Source organism: Haliotis rufescens, unplaced genomic scaffold (assembly GCF_023055435.1).
Source record: "Haliotis rufescens isolate VD_foot unplaced genomic scaffold, xgHalRufe1.0.p SCAF_17, whole genome shotgun sequence".
Classification (NCBI taxonomy): Eukaryota; Metazoa; Mollusca; class Gastropoda; order Lepetellida; family Haliotidae; genus Haliotis; species Haliotis rufescens.
In genome coordinates, this window is record NW_025963857.1 from 1,722,998 (window position 1) to 1,743,602 (window position 20,605).

A 20,605-nucleotide genomic window follows, 5' to 3' on the forward strand; every position below is an offset into this window, starting at 1 on the left:
TATTGATTTTTTCCATTCTTAGAAAGTGATATTGGTTCCTAAAGTAACACGTTTACTGACAAATGAAGTAACAGGTTTTTCACCTTTTCCTAACTAACTCCCAACTGTGAGCGCTAATAATCTAGGTCAGGATCTGACAACAGAAAACAGCAGTATTGTTTTTTTGGCATGTATTAGACATAATATATTACAAATGTATTAAGTTCTTGTGCATTTTGTCTTTTCAGGCAGGGTCATGGGGAGGGTCATGGGGAGGGTCATCCCAAAATATGACAAGCAGTTGGGAGGGTCTTTGTTTTCAGTACATTAAGTACATTGTATATGTTTGAAACACACACAGACACACATCCACACACCCTCCACTCTCCCCCACCCTTGTTATAGATGACCGATCCCTAATTACCTCTAAACACACAATTCCCGCTTCCATCTAGCAATTGGTGTTGATTATTACTAGTTCCCAATTTGGTTTGGTCCCTGAGCATCCAAATTTAGTGCTTAAGACAATTCCCAGCAAAAGTGACATAAAAAACAGTGGAATTAATTACATCCCATTTTACAGTTATGTGTTAGTTTAAAAATAAATATTAGTCACATTCCACTTTCAATGATAATAGAGTGTTTTACTCTTCCATGTTCTCAAGTTTTCATCTTGAGTTTTTTTCTGTCATACTATTATCAGAGCTTTTATAAAGATGAGGCTAGTCCAATTTGTTTTACAAACAAAATTTACTTCCTACATTTGGAGATGTAGAGACAAATAAACATGATAATGTGTTTTTTTATAAAAGAATTTAAAGCATGTTTTTTGTTTGTAGTACCGTATTTTCTTGAGTATAGTGCGCACCTAAGTATAATGCGCACCCTCCTCTAGCAGATTCAGTATTTTTGGAAAAAAATTGTTTTTGAATATTATGCGCAGAAAAAATTTACACCGCACCCCTTCAGCAAATCTGGTAAACAAACAGGTGATAAGAAACTTGGTTAGTACAAATTTGAAATTTGAGATAAAAAATCACCAGACATGTTGATTTTCCCTTCAATTTTTATTTTTTATTCTGCTAGGCATTATTTTACATCCATGGATTAAGATTACCTTGTTTATTTTCTCTTAAACTAAGCCGGAAACAGCAATCAGCTGTACACACGTTTTCTTGGAATCTACTGGTGATTCGGTTTAAACTTACCCAATGATATAACTTTTGGGATTTTGAAGCAAGGATCGGGAAAATTGTATCTGAAACTATTTTTTTATCAGGAATAATAAATTCCAATGTCTTGTTATTTTAGTTGCAGATTTTACTAAATATATTCAAGATAATAATAACCCTAAGCATAGCACTTCAGTGCAGCTGATCGCTATTGCCTGTTATTTTTTTTTTCACATGGAACAAATGGACCAGTTACCGTCGAGGCTCCCGCGCACGTGAACGCGAAAACTTTGTATTGACATAGAATCGTCAAACTACAACAAATATGACTTTTAATGAGTCAAAGTATGGCATTTTTGTTATAGATGACCGATCCCTAATTACCTCTAAACACACAATTCCCGCTTCCATCTAGCAATTGGTGTTGATTATTACTAGTTCCCAATTTGGTTTGGTCCCTGAGCATCCAAATTTAGTGCTTAAGACAATTCCCAGCAAAAGTGACATAAAAAACAGTGGAATTAATTACATCCCATTTTACAGTTATGTGTTAGTTTAAAAATAAATATTAGTCACATTCCACTTTCAATGATAATAGAGTGTTAATCTCCAAGCCCTAAAACTGTCCTGTTGGTGTAGAAGCCATGTCAAACTTGATTCATTTTCTGTTATTTAAGACCACTGACATTAGTACAGCCCCTAATGTCAATCTCCTGACAAACAATATTAACCCACACTCTACCAGCCCCTAAAAAAACCTGATAATGTAAAGATTTGTATAGTCCTTAAGTGGACTGGTCCAAGCTGGTGCTCAATGCTTCACCCATAGTGAGCCATAGTATTGTGTAATGAGTCTCCAAGGACGGACATAGACAATGATAGAGGTTGTCATGAATTATTCAACTTTTGTCTTGAGTAGTACTCTGTATCATATCTGCTACTGTTACAATCAGCTCGTTTTCTCTGCGTACATGAATGATGGTTTCTGTCAGTGTTGTAATGGTCACATTGTTCTCCAACTTGTATCATTCCAGCTGACAGTTACTTTATCGGTCATGTAGGAATACAGTTTAAAAACTAGATCAGGCAAGAACTTGGTACCATCTGTTGGGAATAATGGCCTTTGAGACACAGAAGCAGTGCATGAAGTTAAAACAGAATACAAATGGAAAAGAAGAACAGAGTTGAAACAGCTGAATATTCATGTATCAATGAAAATTGTCACAAATCTATTGCCAGTGAAATCAGTTGACTGGTGTTACATTCATGTTGACACATGAAAGACCTGATGTATCAGACACCATCGTGTGGTTTTTTACTCTTCCATGTTCTCAAGTTTTCATCTTGAGTTTTTTTCTGTCATACTATTATCAGAGCTTTTATAAAGATGAGGCTAGTCCAATTTGTTTTACAAACAAAATTTACTTCCTACATTTGGAGATGTAGAAACAAATAATTTTTGTTTGTTTGTAGTACCGTATTTTCTTGAGTATAGTGCGCACCTAAGTATAATGCGCACCCTCCTCTAGCAGATTCAGTATTTTTGGAAAAAAATTGTTTTTGAATATTATGCGCAGAAAAAATTTACACCGCACCCCTTCAGCAAATCTGGTAAACAAACAGGTGATAAGAAACTTGGTTAGTACAAATTTGAAATTTGAGATAAAAAATCACCAGACATGTTGATTTTCCCTTCAATTTTTATTTTTTATTCTGCTAGGCATTATTTTACATCCATGGATTAAGATTACCTTGTTTATTTTCTCTTAAACTAAGCCGGAAACAGCAATCAGCTGTACACACGTTTTCTTGGAATCTACTGGTGATTCGGTTTAAACTTACCCAATGATATAACTTTTGGGACTTTGAAGCAAGGATCGGGAAAATTGTATCTGAAACTATTTTTTTATCAGGAATAATAAATTCCAATGTCTTGTTATTTTAGTTGCAGATTTTACTAAATATATTCAAGATAATAATAACCCTAAGCATAGCACTTCAGTGCAGCTGATCGCTATTGCCTGTTATTATTTTTTTCACATGGAACAAATGGACCAGTTACCGTCGAGGCTCCCACGCACGTGAACGCGAGAACTATGTATTGACATAGAATCGTCAAACTACAACAAATATGACTTTTAATGAGTCAAAGTATGGCATTTTTGATATATGTATCCATTCGCTGTCGACTAAAGTTCGTTTCAAGGCATCAGTAGCGGTAATCTGACCGTGGTTGCTGTTTATAACGATGAGTTGTGTGACCTTCTGATCACTTCACACATGATTTCGCCGAAATTAATTAAAACAATATTAAAAGGAATTTTGAATAAAATTAATTGAATAAGGTTACAAACATACTTCCAGATATACAATGAACACTTGTAGTGTAATTACATGATTAATTTGCGTACTTCAGTATGGATTTGTTGACAAGGTATTTTCAATGTTACATGCGCACAGTAATGTCTTTGCGTTTGGGAGGACATCAAAACTCATTATGGCGAGCATAATGTGCACCCCCTCTTACACAGCTGTGTTGTTTTTTTAAAAAGTGTGCACTATACTCAAGAAAATATGGTACACACACACCCCACACCCCTGCGATACTAGTGTTATCAGTTTTAATGTTAATTCAAGACCTTAAGAGATGAAAACATAAAATCAACAGGCATTTTGAAAATACTAATTCACAATTTCTAACAATCCTGCCTCTTGGTATTTTGTCCAGTGCTTATTCTTTAGAATGGTTAATATCTCTCAAGACAATATTATATCCAATTATGTCTCTGTCTGTGTCTATTCTGGCAGTATTTATAATTCTTATTTTGGGCAGAAAAATGTTCTTGGATCTTATGTGACATGTTTGACGTGAAACTCATCATTGACTGAAACATCAAGATATAGATTCCTCCTTGTTATGCATGCAGTGATACTTGACATCCTGTCTTTCTCAGGACCTGTTCCTCAAACATGTTTGACCACGATAATTTTATTATTATTTTTTTATCCAAATTTGTGAAAAATGTTAGGCAACAGGCATTTATTTATATGTGATATTTATCTTTAGCAAACTATTTATGAATGCACTGTGCAAATTGACTGCATGGATATTTGGTAGAACTGTGTATGTAGTGTATTTCATTAGGGGAAAAAAAGAAAAGAATATGCGTAGCAATTTGTCTATATACAGGCAAACAATAACTTGATGGGAGCCTCTGTGACACAGCTGGATTGTGTTACCTATGCACATGCACATGCACATGCACATGCACATGCACATCAAACATTACCAGACATGTGCTGACACCAATCATTGAGTTCTGTATAATTCCAACACTTACTAGAAGTCAATGCTTATTGGTTTGAGCTTATTGTGTTAATCATTCAGAATGTGAGGTAGAGTTCTATAAAAAATGCTTGAAAGTGAACTAATACAAGGTGTCATATGAAACCTAGCCAGGATGACTGTGATGCAACAAAAACATCTGCATCATTGCTGCTGCGTCAGTAACTGAAATGGTTGGTCAAATTATGGACTATGTGGTACCCTGAAATTTGTCTGCCTCTGTCACTGTCAGATGAGGGGGCACATTGACATGTCAACTACTTGGTGGAATGAGGTGGGTTCTTTCTCCACTGACTGCTGTAGTGAATATTTGTATTAAAGCTGTGTTCCCTCCCACACTTTGTGACCAAGAAGTTGATATTTATTAACCTAATTTAAGACAGATCTGGGTTATATACAGAGTAATTTAATTGAATGCCCATCCCTTTTTGAGAAAACTTGGTGAAAAAAACTCAACAAATATCTTTGCTGAAAGATACTGATGACGTGCTTAGGTTTCACTGACTAAAGCTGGGTTGACAGTATGTAAGAGGGGGTGGAAATCATCTTTTTTTTCAAAATTGGGATATTTTTACAGCTGTTCTTTTCCTACCCTCTCAGGTATTTTAAGCCTCTTCCTCTTTATTGGTCCTGTTATTAGTGATATACAAGTTACCTCTACAAAGCCATAATATTAGTTTTACAATATAAACATGAACTGGGAAATTTGTTATTACAACTTGCAAATTTTTACTGACATTTGATGCAATCTCATTAAAATCAGACCTAAGTTCTTGTTGCCGCTAAACAAAGATCTGAGGACATCCCTTTACGGGTCACGTCAGAACGACCTTTCGCAAACTTTCACAAAACTGAAATGACTGACAAGAAGTCGACATCAGCCAATAAGAAAGCAGCTTTCTCGAGCTTTACGGCACTCTTTTCAACCTGGCGACTTCTGTTTCAGACTACGCTTGAAAAATTAGTTGACATAGTTCTCGGTTAAACTTTTGAAAACTGAACAAACAAACATTCTGGAATGTCTTAATACATGGTTGAGATTGTATGGCAGTGCTTCCCACATACTGTGAAACGCCTCCTCTGTTTAAATGTTTATCCCACGGAAGCAAGAGATAGACAATAATTTTGACGGAATCAGTTGTACGGGCCGTAACTGTCGTTCGGAATACACCGTATTAACGTTTTTGAGGTTGCATGATTAGAAAACACATTCCGACTGTCACTTTCATGATCTGGTAAGCGACGCTTTGATTGGTCGGATGAAAGGTTGTTCTGACGTGACCCGTAATGGGATGTCCTCAGATCTTTGTTTGGCGATAGCAAGAATTAGGATCTGATTTTAATGAGATTGCATTTGATGCAGAATTAGGGTCGAATATCAACCTCTGAGCAGGTCTAGATAAACCTCTATATTTTAGCTCACCTTGTCCAAGACTTCATTTCACACAATTGTTTCTCTCTTCAAGAAACAATTACATTTGGCCTTCATCCCTAAATCATGACTTCTATTCCCCATTGGGTTCTGGGGAAGAATTGGTCCCCAGTGACCGACATGATCTCTGCTTGGTGTAGGAAGTGACTAAAATGGATTGGATGGTCAGACTCGGTGATTTGTCTGACTGCATGTCTTTCATCTTCCCGAGGCAAGTGAGTTAACTGATTATAAAAGTCCAGTTTCCACCCTTGCCGAACTAGGCTGGTATTATGGAGTTACATTTTGGCTGGACTAACGAGTCTATGCATAGTCCAATCAAAATCGCCCACCGAAATCGAAATCCGGTTCGTCAACTGTCATGCAGATTTCGGTCGATTGCAGGATTTGCAAAGCATGTGCACCGCCAACTCGTTGTCAGCAGATATTTTCCAAATCTTTTCATGTTTTTAATCAAGGTGCTCACGTGAATTGATGCATTTCGCGACGTAAGACCCGTTTTATCAAAATCTAGATCTTGTTTATCGATCAGATTGTCCTGACTGGGCGCCACCATTTTGTGAAGCAAACGCAAGTGATACGAGAGGTGGAGAGGCTTAGAGGGGACATAACTGGTAATAGCCACTGGTGGCGCTACGATCGAGCCCAGTAATTCCAGCCTCGTTCGGCAAGGGTGGAAACTGGACTTTTAAAGTCAGTTAACTCTCTTGTCCGGGAAGATGCATGTCTTTAAGCCCTGATGTTGTGCATTGTTGCTCATGTTTTTCTTGTTTCTTGTTAGGTCCAGATTCAATTATATATGGGCTGCCGTGATATGGCTTGAATATTGCTGTCTGTGCATAAAACAACATTCACTCATTTACTTAAACGAGCAATTTCAACAGTGAGAGAAATGAAGAGATACATAACAGGGTTCTAAATTGAGCATGAAACTCACAGGCTCCTTGTCATAACCCTAATGTTGACACTTTCAGATGTAAAGGGTCCCTAGATTCAAATACTATAGCAGCAAACCTAAAGGACCCCAGGACTCCCTTATTTCCGGACACTCCATAGTATGAAGGTTTTTCACCCAAACACTGAAAACTAAAACAGAAAGTTTTAGTTTAGGCTGCTATAAATGTGACCATTAAAAAAAATAATTGGTGATCAGTTATAACCACAACTGACAGATAATATGTCGGATTTGTTAGCATTGCGTTAACCTTTTTTTTAGTGTAACCTGGTTAAAATTGTTGTTAGTTATGATTATTTCCATGGAAAATGCACTGTCTTTCACATGAAGGATGCCAGTGATCTTTTCTCTTTACCTGCCCATTTATCAAATGATAACCATGTAACAAATAATTGGTGATCAGTTATAACCACAACTGACAGATAATATGTCGGATTTGTTAGCATTGCGTTAACCTTTTTTTTAGTGTAACCTGGTTAAAATTGTTGTTAGTTATGATTATTTCCATGGAAAATGCACTGTCTTTCACATGAAGGATGCCAGTGATCTTTTCTCTTTACCTGCCCATTTATCAAATGATAACCATGTAACAAACTTGATCTCCAAATTTTTATTTGAGTCCAAATTTCTTCAAATTGCTTTCCCTATTATAAAAAATGGTGTATTAGTCCTGTAAAAAGTGTCCAAACTGGTCCAGCACATCATACATGTTTTAAAATAATCATGATGATGGTTTTGTTCCTTTCTGTACATGTATGATTGTATGTAAAGATGTGAATGTGTGTGCACCACTGATGCTGCTGTTCGGAGCCTGAGACTAATATAGTTCAGTTCAGGTAAAATCTGATCAGCATTAGAAATTGGCACTAGTCCTGTAGTCCTTGCCAAACTGCCCAATAGTTAAGGTATCATAAGGACTATTAGAAATTTACCATTTTTAAGGCTTTTGATATGCTTTATGTAATAAGGACTAGTGGACTGATAATGTTTTTCCACTGCTGATGAAGATTCCTATATGTGTTCCAGGTATGCCTGTCTACCAGGCGGTGAACATCCTGAAGCGCCAGGATCGGATCATCAAGGGCATCCAGGTGTGGTACAGCGACCAGGTGAGAAACGCATCATGGCAGCGATCTCCATCAAAGGGAGGCACTGAAGCTGTGCTTGGTGACTTTACCAAGGTGCTTACACACGAACGACCTACATCACACATCACATAAATGAAATACTGTTTAAAGTGGCATTTAGTCAAATTCATTCTCTTTCTCTAACTCTCTCACACTCACTCACTCACTCACATTCCTCTGCCTTTGACCACTAGTCCCAAGCCCAATGTCTTAAGAAGCGTTGTGGGCCTAGTCAGATTAGCTAATAAAACCCTAAGTAGAGATATAAGTCCTTTGTACAGGATGCCTGCAGAATGGTTTGGAATTGTTGACTGTTTGTGTACAGACAGATTACTATTGACAGTATTGTAACTACCAGTATATGATATATGATACCCAGTGCTGAAGCTTTCTAGGAACATGATGGGCAGTTTTGTCCTCATGGGGATTCTTGAGAGGTTTAGGTCTAAGATGGATTTTTGCTGCTGAGTATAAAAATAATACTGGTACTGAATAGGTGAACCTTGACCTCTAAGGCAGACAACTCTTGTACTGATGTTATGTCTTCATGTCCCAATGGCATGCAAGCACTATTCAGTATTCAAAATCAAGCATGACAGCTGGGGGGTCCTTGTCATAACCCTAAGTTAAAATTACAAAATTTAGGTGGTTACAAGATTCAAATATATAGCAGAAAACCTGAAGCATCCTAGGACCCCTTAATTTCGAACACTCCCATCAGTCATTTGTTTGTGTGGTTAGACCCGATTATTTACAATGCTTACTGGCAGGTTTGTTCAAGGCAGCTTAGCATCATCATTGGAAGTTCATTCTTAAATATGAATATTGGCTAAATTAGAAGCTACATCCTTTGTTACTTCTGCAAACTGTAATTTTACAACTTTTTGAAGAATTCAGTCTGCAACATTTGTACTGGCAGCCTGAGAAGCTGATGACTGTGTTTGGGATTAGCTTTACTACCATATGTACCTTCATGTAGGATTCATTCCTTCTTACTGTACACTGTCCATGATGCTCTCTAACATATGTGTGCAAATTTGGAAAGAATCTGTTAAATACCCATATAAGTCTCAGCAAAAACAAAAACTTACAGTAGTTCTTTCTCCACTTCCTTTTTGAGTTGTGAGGCCATACTATGTTTACCCAGTGTAGTAACCAAAGAGTCCCAATTGTCAGTAACATGCATACACACAAACAAGATGTTATCGCCAAATTACAATGTCTAATTTGGTCAGGTGACACCCTAGCCCTGTGTTTATTCTGCCCCCAACTTGTCCCCAGTCCCACTCGTGAACCCTGCCTGCCTTTTAAGTCCATCCCTGTGCTCTGATTATAACCAGGAACCAGGCAAAGACACAGCTATGACGTCAGTCGGGAGAGATTTCCTCCGACTTGTGTCGTCAGCGTTGGCAAGTAAGCCCCATGACGTACCACAATGCAACAAGTTAATGCCATGCAAACAGATAACGTTGGTGGTTACTATTATTGTGTGGATTGCACTAACCACATCGATTAACGTGATTTGGTGTATCATGATAGGGGCGATTTTGTGATTGGTCAAAAGGCGGCTCTTATCCTAGTAGCGATCATTCACCTAGCTAGCACATTTTTCTGTAGGAACAGGAATAGAATGAGATATGGGACATGATATTGATTTTCTTGAAATCACTTGAATCACCGCATGAGTGTCGCCTGTCTCGATGGCACATTCACAGATTGCATAGTGAAGCTATTTATTCTATGTTTAGCAGGATTCCTCTCATGGGTTCAAGAGATATTCACTGTTTGTGACATTTGTGTTATGTTGCTATGTTGCTATGTAGGTACTAATCTGCAGAAATATATGCATGATGTCAGAGGATGTAGGTGAAGTAACATGATGCTTGACACTGATACTCATTCTAACTTACAATTCTTGGTGGTTGATGACACCAGGAGGGCTGATATTTGGCATGATTTTGGTTGGTTGGTTTGTTGTTTAACGCCGCACTCAGCAATATTCCAGCTATATGACGGCGGTCTGTAAATAATCAAGTCTGGACCAGTCAATCCAGTGATTAATATCATGAGCATCTATCCACGCAATTGGGATCGATGACATGTATCAACCAAGTCAGCGAGCCTGACCACCCGATCCCGTTAGTCGCCTTTAACGACAAGCATAGTCACCTTTTACGGCAAGCATGGGTTGCTGAAGACCTATACTTTCCCTATTTGGCATGAACACGGTTGTTGCCTTATACTGGAAATTCAGGCATCATCTTGAAAAATTAGGACCCTGCTATTTTACATGTTAGTAGTGGTTTGCATGGGTTGCAAGCATGCAGGCATGTTATCTCTTACAGATGATTGTTTGCTCATTGGAATCCCTGTCTACATGGTCTAAGGTATACGCCATTTGGGGAATACGAAAGATGAAGTTTTGCACTTAGCATGATCCGACAAGGTTTCTTTTACATGTGAACTACTTCTTAGTTTAACGAAAGAAATGAATAGTCCCAGTTACAAATTCATGGTTATCTATCTTTTAAAAAGTTTGATTAATTTTAATTAGATATGGTGAAATAAGTGCGGGTGAGCTTGGCATTACAAGAAGGAAAGTTGCTATGGGGATTCAAGGTTAGAATATGTCCTAAATCATAGAATTTGTGACTAAATGGATGTGTGGCCAGGAACGGTGACTTGGTTGATTGCATGTCTTAATGGTTTAGGTTTTGCTCATAATATCAATCACTGGATTATCTGGTCTGGCCTCAGTTATTTAGATGTATCTGGAATACTGCAGAGTGTTGCATTAAACAAGATACAAACAAACAAATGGAGAGCCAGAAACTACCATTGATGGACTTTAATACTATAGTCCACCTAATTCTAATGGAAGCAATTGAAATCATGGCTTTTCAAGTTCACTACTATAAATTGCCTCTACAAACATTTGTCTACAGCTACCTGTTAAATGGGAACCTGCTTTAAAATATTTACCGTCGAGAGGTTTCCATGTGATGTGACGTAAATATGCGTATCGCGATGCGTATCATATCATATCGTGACCTATGACATATCATGATACATATCATATGAATAATTTTAAAACCCAACAAGACAGTCGGGCAGGAGTTACCTGGCCACATTCATACATTATAGACTGCATCTTTATTCAGTTGAAATAATGCTTACAATTAATTGAAAATCTACGAGGACTTACAATAAACTGAACAACTTAAGTTGGCTTAAAATTATCTGCCAGACAGTTGGGCAGGTAGCAGAAAATTTCATGCAGCCCGACAGAAAAGTTGCCAGCCATGGGCAGGCGGGCAGGCAGTTATTTCGGACACTGTGTGGTACATGTCTAAGTGTGTCTCTTTAGACTTTTCTGTCGTATTATAAACTGACCACTTTGATAAGACTATCATATTGTTGATCACTCACTCACTCACTCACTCACTCACTCACTCACTCTCACTCACTCACTCACTCACTCACTCACTCACTCACTCACTCACTCACTCACTCACTCACTCACTCTCACTCACTCACTCACTGCAATCAACCTAGATAATTGGGGAGGGTTCCATCCATTTTTCCTGTTAATTTTATTGGACTTTCATTATGAGTGTCTTGTATACAAAGTTGTTTTCTGATTTGTTTATATCTGACAAAAGAAAGGTATTCAGAAGTATTTTCTTGTTCTTTTTTATTTGATCAGGTTGGAGATTAAAGGAATATTTAATATTTTAGCGGTTGGAGGATATATCAAATGTTGTTTGTTGCATGTAGGCTATGTACATGATTTACACACCTGCTGATTGGAAGTCTATACTTGGCAGTTTTTCTGTACCATGATACATATTGATGTCATTATCGTGATAATGTGTATAGACCCAATCCTGTAATTTTCATCATGTTGGTATGTGACTTCTAAAATCAATGTCTGCACCTTTGTTCAAATCAGGCACAGTTGTCAGTCATCGTCCACGGATCAAAATCAGGTCGACAAGTTAAACGCCCTTGATGAGTGCATACAATCCACAGTATCATTGTTTAGTTGAGACATATGTTCAGATATTACTTGAGGAGTGGAGCTTTTTAAGAAATGAAAATAGTGTGCTTTCTTATAGAAGTTCAATTGTGTGCCTTCAAAGTATTGTTCGTAAACTAGGGTCTGTTTATAAAAAGATTTCAAAAATGGAAAAACTAACAGTAACAGATTGTGTAGGAAAAGCTGCATTTTATTTCATCCATCAATTCTTATTATTCTTTTTCCGTCTGTGTTCTTCTGTCATTGGTGAGAGTTTTGCTATCCATCAAGCGTCATGACTAATGCTCATGTTTCTCTCAACAGAACCCTCTTCAGATGGACCTGGTGTTAAACTTGTCCCACGACGGCATCAAACTCATCTTCGACCCTGTGTCCCAGCGTCTGAAGGTGAGGCCTGTGCCATGCCACGTGCATGTATGTTTATGTAGGGCCAGTGGTGGAGGAGGCAGGACGTGTCCACCATTGTCACCCCAGAGACAAGTGATAATATCAATAAATACAGCCTCCGAGCACCATGTACCACCTTTTGTCCACACTTGATTACTTGCAATTGCTGATCTGCGGAGAAAAAACTCCTATCAGCATCTGCCAGTTAGGCTCATTAATTTGTTTCAATTTGGCTTTTATTTGATGAGCTTCATTGAGCTTGACAGGGGTTGAAAATGATAGAATCAGGGGGGCATGAAATGAGAGCATTCGGACCTGCTCTCTTGACGATTGCCTCTTGAGAAACATGCTACCCCTCTTAATAGGGTCAGAGAGAATCTTATCAGCCCTGGACAGTCACTGGGGCAGCATGGAGAGGCTCTTCTTCTATCCACTGGTCACTGTCACACTCAACGGGACAAAAGACATGTCAACCTTTCAAGGGGAGAAAAACGGCACGCGCTGCTCGATGAACTGGCAAAACTTAACAACGATTAAAACTTGAGTCTTTTGTTCTTTTGTTAGGACTTGTGAATAGCGTTCTTTATCACTGTCGTCCAGCAGTCATGGATAGCCATTAATCAGAATTACAGACTATTTTTTTGTGGACCTTCGTTGTGGACGCACAAATATGGCTCCTTCATTTTCTGGCCAGAGTTTACATACTGTATAGGCAAGCTGGCATCATCACCGTGTTGGTTAAAGCTCTTGTCGCTGTTTGTTGACTGATATAGAGATAAAGAATAGCTTTAGCTCCTCTGATGAATTGAAAAAATGATATGACTGTTTGTCAATAAATACCTATAAAGGTCGTTGAATCGTTGGGCATCTGGCCTGGCTGGAGAACTGGCCAGAGCAAACATAATTATTATTGCCACCAGGCTGCAGTAGAAGAGTGTTCAATAATGGCAATATTGATGGCTGTCTCAATTAATGAAATAGATGAACAAAATATGGAAATGTCCTTTATTGGATTTTGTTGAGTGTTGTCTGTAATAACTGTGATCACTTTCCCGATTGTCTATATTGTTGTTCAGACATGGGATGACATTTGATTGATGGCAACAGGAAGTTTTATCTTCCTTGATTGTGAAAGCTATTATTTTGCAACTTAATTTTAGGTTCTCTTTTAACATTTGTTCAAGCAACTTGTCTGTAGCAGGTGGAATATAGTATGAGAAATAGAAAAGGTTTTAATGTAATTTTTTTTACATTAACATGAGAAAACCTTTGATGTTAGATTATTTCTGTATGTGTACGAGCTTCGAGTCCCAAACGAGGTAAATGAGTGAAATCTGTATGAATGAATGCTAGAAGACAAATTTGATCTCTCAGTGTTACATTGTTGATCAATCAAGGGCTAAGTCTTCTGCTGTGATGCTATGGGTTATTGAATGCCCTGTCTAGTGTATGCTGATTATTGCTGTGTAGTGGGTACAGTGAAATCTTGTTAATCTGGACCCTTTTACCCTGGAAACCCTACAGTCTACAGTAACACATTACTCTACACCCATCATTAGATAATCCAGATATTTCATTTATTTTCTAACTCAGTCTTAAAAATCATCATGTATGATATTCTCAGGAACTCATTTGGGACATGTTATTAATATTAAAAAGTTAAAACTTTGATGTTTCATATTAATCATTAGTATGTGAGCATCCGGATTAAAGAGGTTAAAGTGTAGATAAGAGTTCCTCTTCTAAATCAGTCTTGAACATCAAGTATGATATTCTCGGAATAACTCATTTGGGATTTGATATTAATATTAATAAAGTTAAAACTTTTATGTTTCATATTAATCATTAGTATGTGAGCATCCAGATTAAAGAGGTTAAAGTGTAGATAAGAGTTCTTCTTCTAAATCAGTCTTGAACATCATGTATGATATTCTCAGAATAACTCATTTGGGATATGTTATTAATATTAATAAAGTTAAAACTTTTATGTTTCATATTAATCATTAGTATGTGAGCATCCGGATTAAAGAGGTTAAAGAGTTCATATTGTAAATCAGTCTTGAACATCATGTTTAATATTCTCAGAGGAACTCATTTGGTAAAGATTATTTATATTAATAAAGTTAAGACAGTGATGTTTCATATTTGTCATTAGTATGATAAGAAACAAGAAGTCATGACCTAACAACTTCTACCTGGTCAAGGATTACTGTTGTATAGTTTCTTCACAAGATGAATGTGACATGTGTAAAGGGTTCCATGTTCACTTGATAAGGACACAAAGAGAGCATGCTAATCATTGCATTACTGAAAGCTGAATGGCCATGCCCCATTGACAGGCCAATACAAACGTCCTTACAGCTAGCTTACAGTGGGATGGGTGTTCACATGATAGAGTACAAACATACAGGTACTTCATCATTGCCTTACTGATAGGTAGCAAACATTTGAGAACACAGTTGTCGTTCCGACTAGTTTAAATGTGATTGTTCTCTCTTCAATGTAAATATGAATATTCTGCAATGATTTTTATTTTTTTCTGATAGTAAATTTATGAAAATATTCATTGCCATAAAAAGCAGGAAGTGCCTTGAAATGAAATTAATGATTCTATCCATGCACACACATGTGTAGGAGGTCCCATGTTTGAATTTTTTCATAAAGAACACTTCGATAACAATGTGTTATTTCTTTATGACACCTCCATATTGTCGCCACAGACACAATAATTTTGGAGGTCTTAAATTTTTCATTCAGAAAAAACGCCCCATAACAATGGATTCTTTATCTAAACTACAGAAAACTCCTTGAAAACTGTGGATAAAATCTGTTCATGCTGTTCCGTTAAAATTGTCAACCCATATTACAATGTGTTAATACTTAGAACTGCATGAGGGTTTTCAATAAAAGATACAGAGGAATGTGCACCTGGAGGTGGGATTAATCAGAATTAATGTCCGTTTGATTTGACTGCATCACTCATGCTGTCTGTCAGCACTGACTGAACGTACCCCCTATGTGAAACTCGAATCAGTTACATCTGGGACACTTTGAGTCTCAAGCACACAAAGCTCACACTAAGGACTGCTTGTGCTTTTTGACTTGAGAATCAAATAATAAATACCATTGAAGTGTAATGGAGAAAGCTTATTGCTGGTGGTATGTCTAATGATCCCTATTAAGTCTCAGTGTGGACAGAGATCGTCATCAATTATATTCATTAACATCTATGCTCGGCTAATTATCATCCCGGCCTTTTCACTGGGTCTTAAACATATGAATAAAAATGTCAATGGTAGTTTTTGTCTGAGTTCATGTCCCTTTCATGTGCACCTGGACATTGTGGACGTGTGTCAGGTCAGTGCGAGGTGAGGGTAGGACCAGGGTGGACACCCTCACGTCCCCTCCCCTCCCTCACCCATCCATTATGCCCTTCCCTGATCCTTTGCCGTCCCCTCCCTTACAAGTGCTGCACACACGTCGCCCCGACCCCCGACAGTCTCATAGCCTTGTGTCCTACTTGACCAAGTTCAACTAGAAATGGTTGTTTTACACTGCTCAGTAGTACTACATGGGTATCTATAACAAAAGTATGGGTGTAATCTGGGTGATGATCAACGGAGGATGATGTGAGAGTTTTTATAGGAGATAATTGTCAAAAGTATATTTAATATGAAATATTTAAATGCCGTGATTGATTGAAAGTATGCATTTTTAGCATATGATGTTTGTGGGTTTTTTAATTATGTTGAAGCATTTGATCAAGAGGGTATTTTAGAAAATTACCAGACAGTAATATTTTGTTATTTTACCCTTGAATATTGTAATAAAGTTTGTCTAACCTTATGGATTTCAAGAAGGTTGTTAAGAGTATCTTTCTCTTTTGAGTGAAGTCAATGTACTGAATATTGTCAGAGAAATACTGGACCAATAGTATCATGTTCTGAACTGAATAATGATATCAAATCCTGATATCTATATTCAAGAATCATGAATAATATTTCAAAGAAATGAATGCTTTAATATTGTCATCATTAGGACGGTTTGGATGTTCATCACAGTTAAAAAGGGATGGTTTGAATTGCTCAGGCTGATCTTGTATTCATTTCACAGACATGTATGGTGATTATTGCCATCTTCCATATACCATCTGACATCCCAATTATCAGCTCATAAAAATACACAGGAAGGTTTTTATCCATGCTGTTTATCTCTGCGTGTAAACCGTGATTATCCCTTCAGCTGATCTTGAATGTATGTATTTTCTGCTCATTTGCCTCCATGACAAAGGCCTAGTCTAGATTTCCCCCCAGACGGTATTCTTCTAGGTGCCTGACATGTCCCATTATAATACTTCCCATACATGTTGATATCTGTTGTCTGTGGCGCTTATTCCCAAGCCGAGCCTATATTGTACATGGGTAGACTGGCTGGATGGGGCTGTGTTCTGTCAGCATCTAATTCAGTAATAAGAGGGAGGGAGGTGGTGGTCTGTCCAGTGGAGCTATTTACCTACCCTGTAATCCAGCAGGGAGGGTTGAGGTAGGGGCTGCTATCATGGACTTCATGCTACGGGAAGCTCTGGCCACGTAATAACAGGTATAGATGCTGCCACAAAAAGAAGCTTCTCTTAGCCGTGTGCCCGAATATGAAGCACCCTCATCACACCCACTGGCCATTGGTTAAGGATTACTGACGTTGACAAGACCAGCACTTAATTGATGAACCTTTTCATGAAATTTCTCTATCATTTAAGTACCTTCAGCTCCCTCTTTTATTTCATATTTTGCAGCTGAAAAAATGAGGATGAAAACACCAGCTCAGGGTTCTTTGGTGTTTTAAGGAGAAACCTGACACTCAATAGTTGTCCTTTGACAGCCAGCATAAAGCTTAAGTGGGGGCTTCTTGTCCTTTGACATGATTAATAAACACCAGAGATGGTTTTTCGGTGTCCGGGTAGCTGACTGACTGACCCTCCCCTCCTCCACCTTGCTGCGTGTCGTCCCGCCCGCGTTCCCTGCCCCGTGACAGTGACAAGCGACGGTATTGTCCAGCCTAGCTTATTCTTCTTGTGCAACGAGGCACAATTGAATCAAACGTCATTACAGGATTTGCTAGTCATAGTCTGCGACCTCATATTGTATCATGCCACTCGCACGTCCACCTCAGGACCCTCTGTCATTATGTAAATGACTTGTATGTTTAATGATACCGTCAGCAGTCATCACGGAGTCTTTAGCCCAGCATTCAATATTATTTTGTAACAAAACCAGGACCCCAAATCCCTAATATGAACACTATTGGTCTTGACGTGGAACATAATTGTTGTAAGTTGTTGAAATAATAACACAAATGATAATCCAACAATTACAACTCAGCTGTGTAATGCCAATGAAACAAGCTGACATCATGTTCAGATTCTTGCCTAAGTCTTAATCATCCAGTCTGTTCGCAGTTTAAATTTGCTTGTCTCAATTCATGACAGAAAACAAATTAATTTTTCAGGAAACTGTTCAGACAACAATGTTAAGGTTGGCATGATCTGGGTACATTATATTTTTTCCATATGATGGGTTAATAACAAATAGAGAAATTGGGATCCAGTCTTTGTCTCTGGAACATTGATATGATGATAGCAGTGTTAGTGATAATTATCATGATCAATCATAGAATAGTTTGCTTTAAAACATAATGTGGCAAAATGTATTTTTGCTGTAAGAAAGGTTTTATTTCTCATAGTTAATTAACTCCAAGAGCATTATCCGAAGTTAAATATCTGCTGTAATAGTAGAGGTCATTGTTGATGGTTTTATAAGTTTGACTTTCTAATTGCTAGTTCCATCAGATTTGGAGTCAGCAGGGGCTCATTGTATTGTAGAAACTAGTAACAGCTGTGACAGAGGGTATTTTTTAGCAAAGTTTAGTCTTTGATAAGAAAATTATGTTTGATTTTATGAGGTATCAACTTTCAAGTAGTAAAATCTGGCAGCCTGCATACATACTGTATACAGTGAACTATGGAATCATGTGCAGGGGTTAATATTCACATCATGTTTTCAAGTCCGACAAGGTAATTCATCACTGGAACCAGACTGGAGTCCTGTCATCAATGAATTAAGGCAGTCGTGTTCAATGGATTGAAAAGGAAAAAAGTTTCCTTTTTTCAATATTGAATGAAATTAATGTTATGAGTAATGCCACATATTAGTTTTTGTAACACATAAAGTGAATAACTTATAACAGTCCAAAAAGACACAACTATTTTGTATTATCAATGAAACATATTTTTGTTTTGTTACTTGCTTCTGATAAGAATCTTTAATAGTAATCCAGCTGTCATACACACCATTTAGCAGCAGGTAAATAAGGAATTGGATCACTTTAATGTTAATTGATGCATGTAAGTATACAAGATAGAGATCTACAAGACCATTTAACAGATGAAGTGAGATGTGAGCAACAGCTGGGTTGTAACAAGCATGGCCACACTGGACACAATGTCCTACAAGGGGTCACTGCTCCGGACACAACTCAGGGCAATAAGTCGCAGCTAGAACAAACCTCCCTCCACAGAACAATACTATACAATGAACAAATGGCCATGAGCAAGACCTGTGGATTAATCTGCTGGGTACATACAACTGCCCACAGATTTAATCAACAATAAACTATATGGGGTCAACTGGGCACGTGCCATCTTGCCTGAGTGGACATTATGTTTTTTGCATTGATCCAGACTCAAAGAACCACCTCAACAATAAGGCAGCAAGGGTCAGTTTGAGTCCACTGCACTGGACAAGCAGACAGATGTCCTGGCAGCTGACCAGCATTGCAGGACGTCTAGTCTGATGTTTGACTTGTCCCGCGGCACCAGGACCCGTCAATCCCCTAATCAACAAAGTCCCCTATCAAGGTCCCAATTCGATTGTCCTCAATTAACCCTGATTGCTTTTAGGGAGATAGCGATATAAAATATCTCTTCCCAAGGAGTCTTTATTGGCCCAAGGTGTCAGTCATGAGCACAAAATGACATGCTTCTTTTCAAATGGGAGGGACGGTCAAAAAGGCCAGCAAATTGTTTTTGTTTGTAGTGTTCAATTTGAGGAAATGACCATGTCAGTTAGGACAAGAGAACTGATGACCAGGCCGTGTTCAGCTCTAACTTAATATAATCTGGTAGATTGGCTAGTGTGGAAATAAGGGACAGTGGCCATGATCACAGGGCAGACTTGATACCATGAAACAGAAGAAGACCTTAGGGACATTTGGGGTCAAACAAGGACGCCTTGTCCACTCAGGGTGGGTAGTGGTGACTTGGCTGTGACAGATACATTGTCTCCTGACACTATGGTCAGCCGGATTCATCAACGTGCAGACACTAGAACAAAACCAGAATAACTCTTACCATTAGAGTTACATCCCATCTATGTTTCAGCTCATAGTGTCAATGTACAATGATTAAATCTGCTGAGATAACAAGAATAATAATTTTGGGTGAAATTATGGAATTGACCTGTTTGAGTATTTTTTATGACTACATGTCCCCTAATGTGTAAAGATTATAGTGAATGAATAAAAATAGGAACTTGTGCCCCTCCCATCCACAGGCTGTACAGGGGCAGTGCATGGTATGAGTCGGATCAGTGTCTTAGTTGTCTGTGCAAGAACATGAACATTTATTATATTTATGTGATAAAATGTTGCCATATATGTCTTCCAGCTCCAGCTATGATTTATCATCAAGAAGTATAATTATGTGTCATAACCTGCAGATCTTTTTTTCATGAATGTATATATAATGTTGCAATGAAGTTGTTCATATTATCCAGTTATGTGAAGTCTGCGTCTTGTTGAGTAGAGATTTATTGTAAAACTTACATTTTCCTATTTTACTTAAAATTATGTGTCCATTCATCATGTTCATATCAAGATTTTGCTTTTTAAGTTTCTTTTGTAAAATATTTGTCTAATAATATGCTTCTCCCAAAAGTTAAATAAAACCCAATCCTTTTATAATGCAATAGTTATTATGTCATGTCATGACATATTTTTTATAGTAATATGAAAGAATCAGGTGTTCTTTAACTCTTTTGAGTATTATATGATAAATGCCAAGGGGAAGTTTGGTTACAGTGTTTGTTTAAACAATCATTGTCATACATGGGTGC

The 20,605-nt window shown here is 37.8% G+C and overlaps 1 protein-coding gene across 4 annotated transcripts in view; it reads left to right on the top strand.

Moving 5' to 3' along the window:
• LOC124150278 (phagosome assembly factor 1-like) overlaps positions 1 to 20,605 on the top strand; it is a 62,245-nt gene that overhangs the window by 17,057 nt on the left and 24,583 nt on the right. For 2 of the 4 annotated variants that reach the window (XM_046522285.2, XM_046522362.2), the window contains exons 2-3: positions 7,911 to 8,065; positions 12,354 to 12,437. In XM_046522285.2, coding sequence (XP_046378241.1) covers positions 7,911 to 8,065; positions 12,354 to 12,437 — 239 coding nt within the window. The remainder of the gene's footprint in view (positions 1 to 7,910; positions 8,066 to 12,353; positions 12,438 to 20,605) is intronic. The other 2 variants (XM_046522437.2, XM_046522494.2) reach the window with 1 other exon arrangement.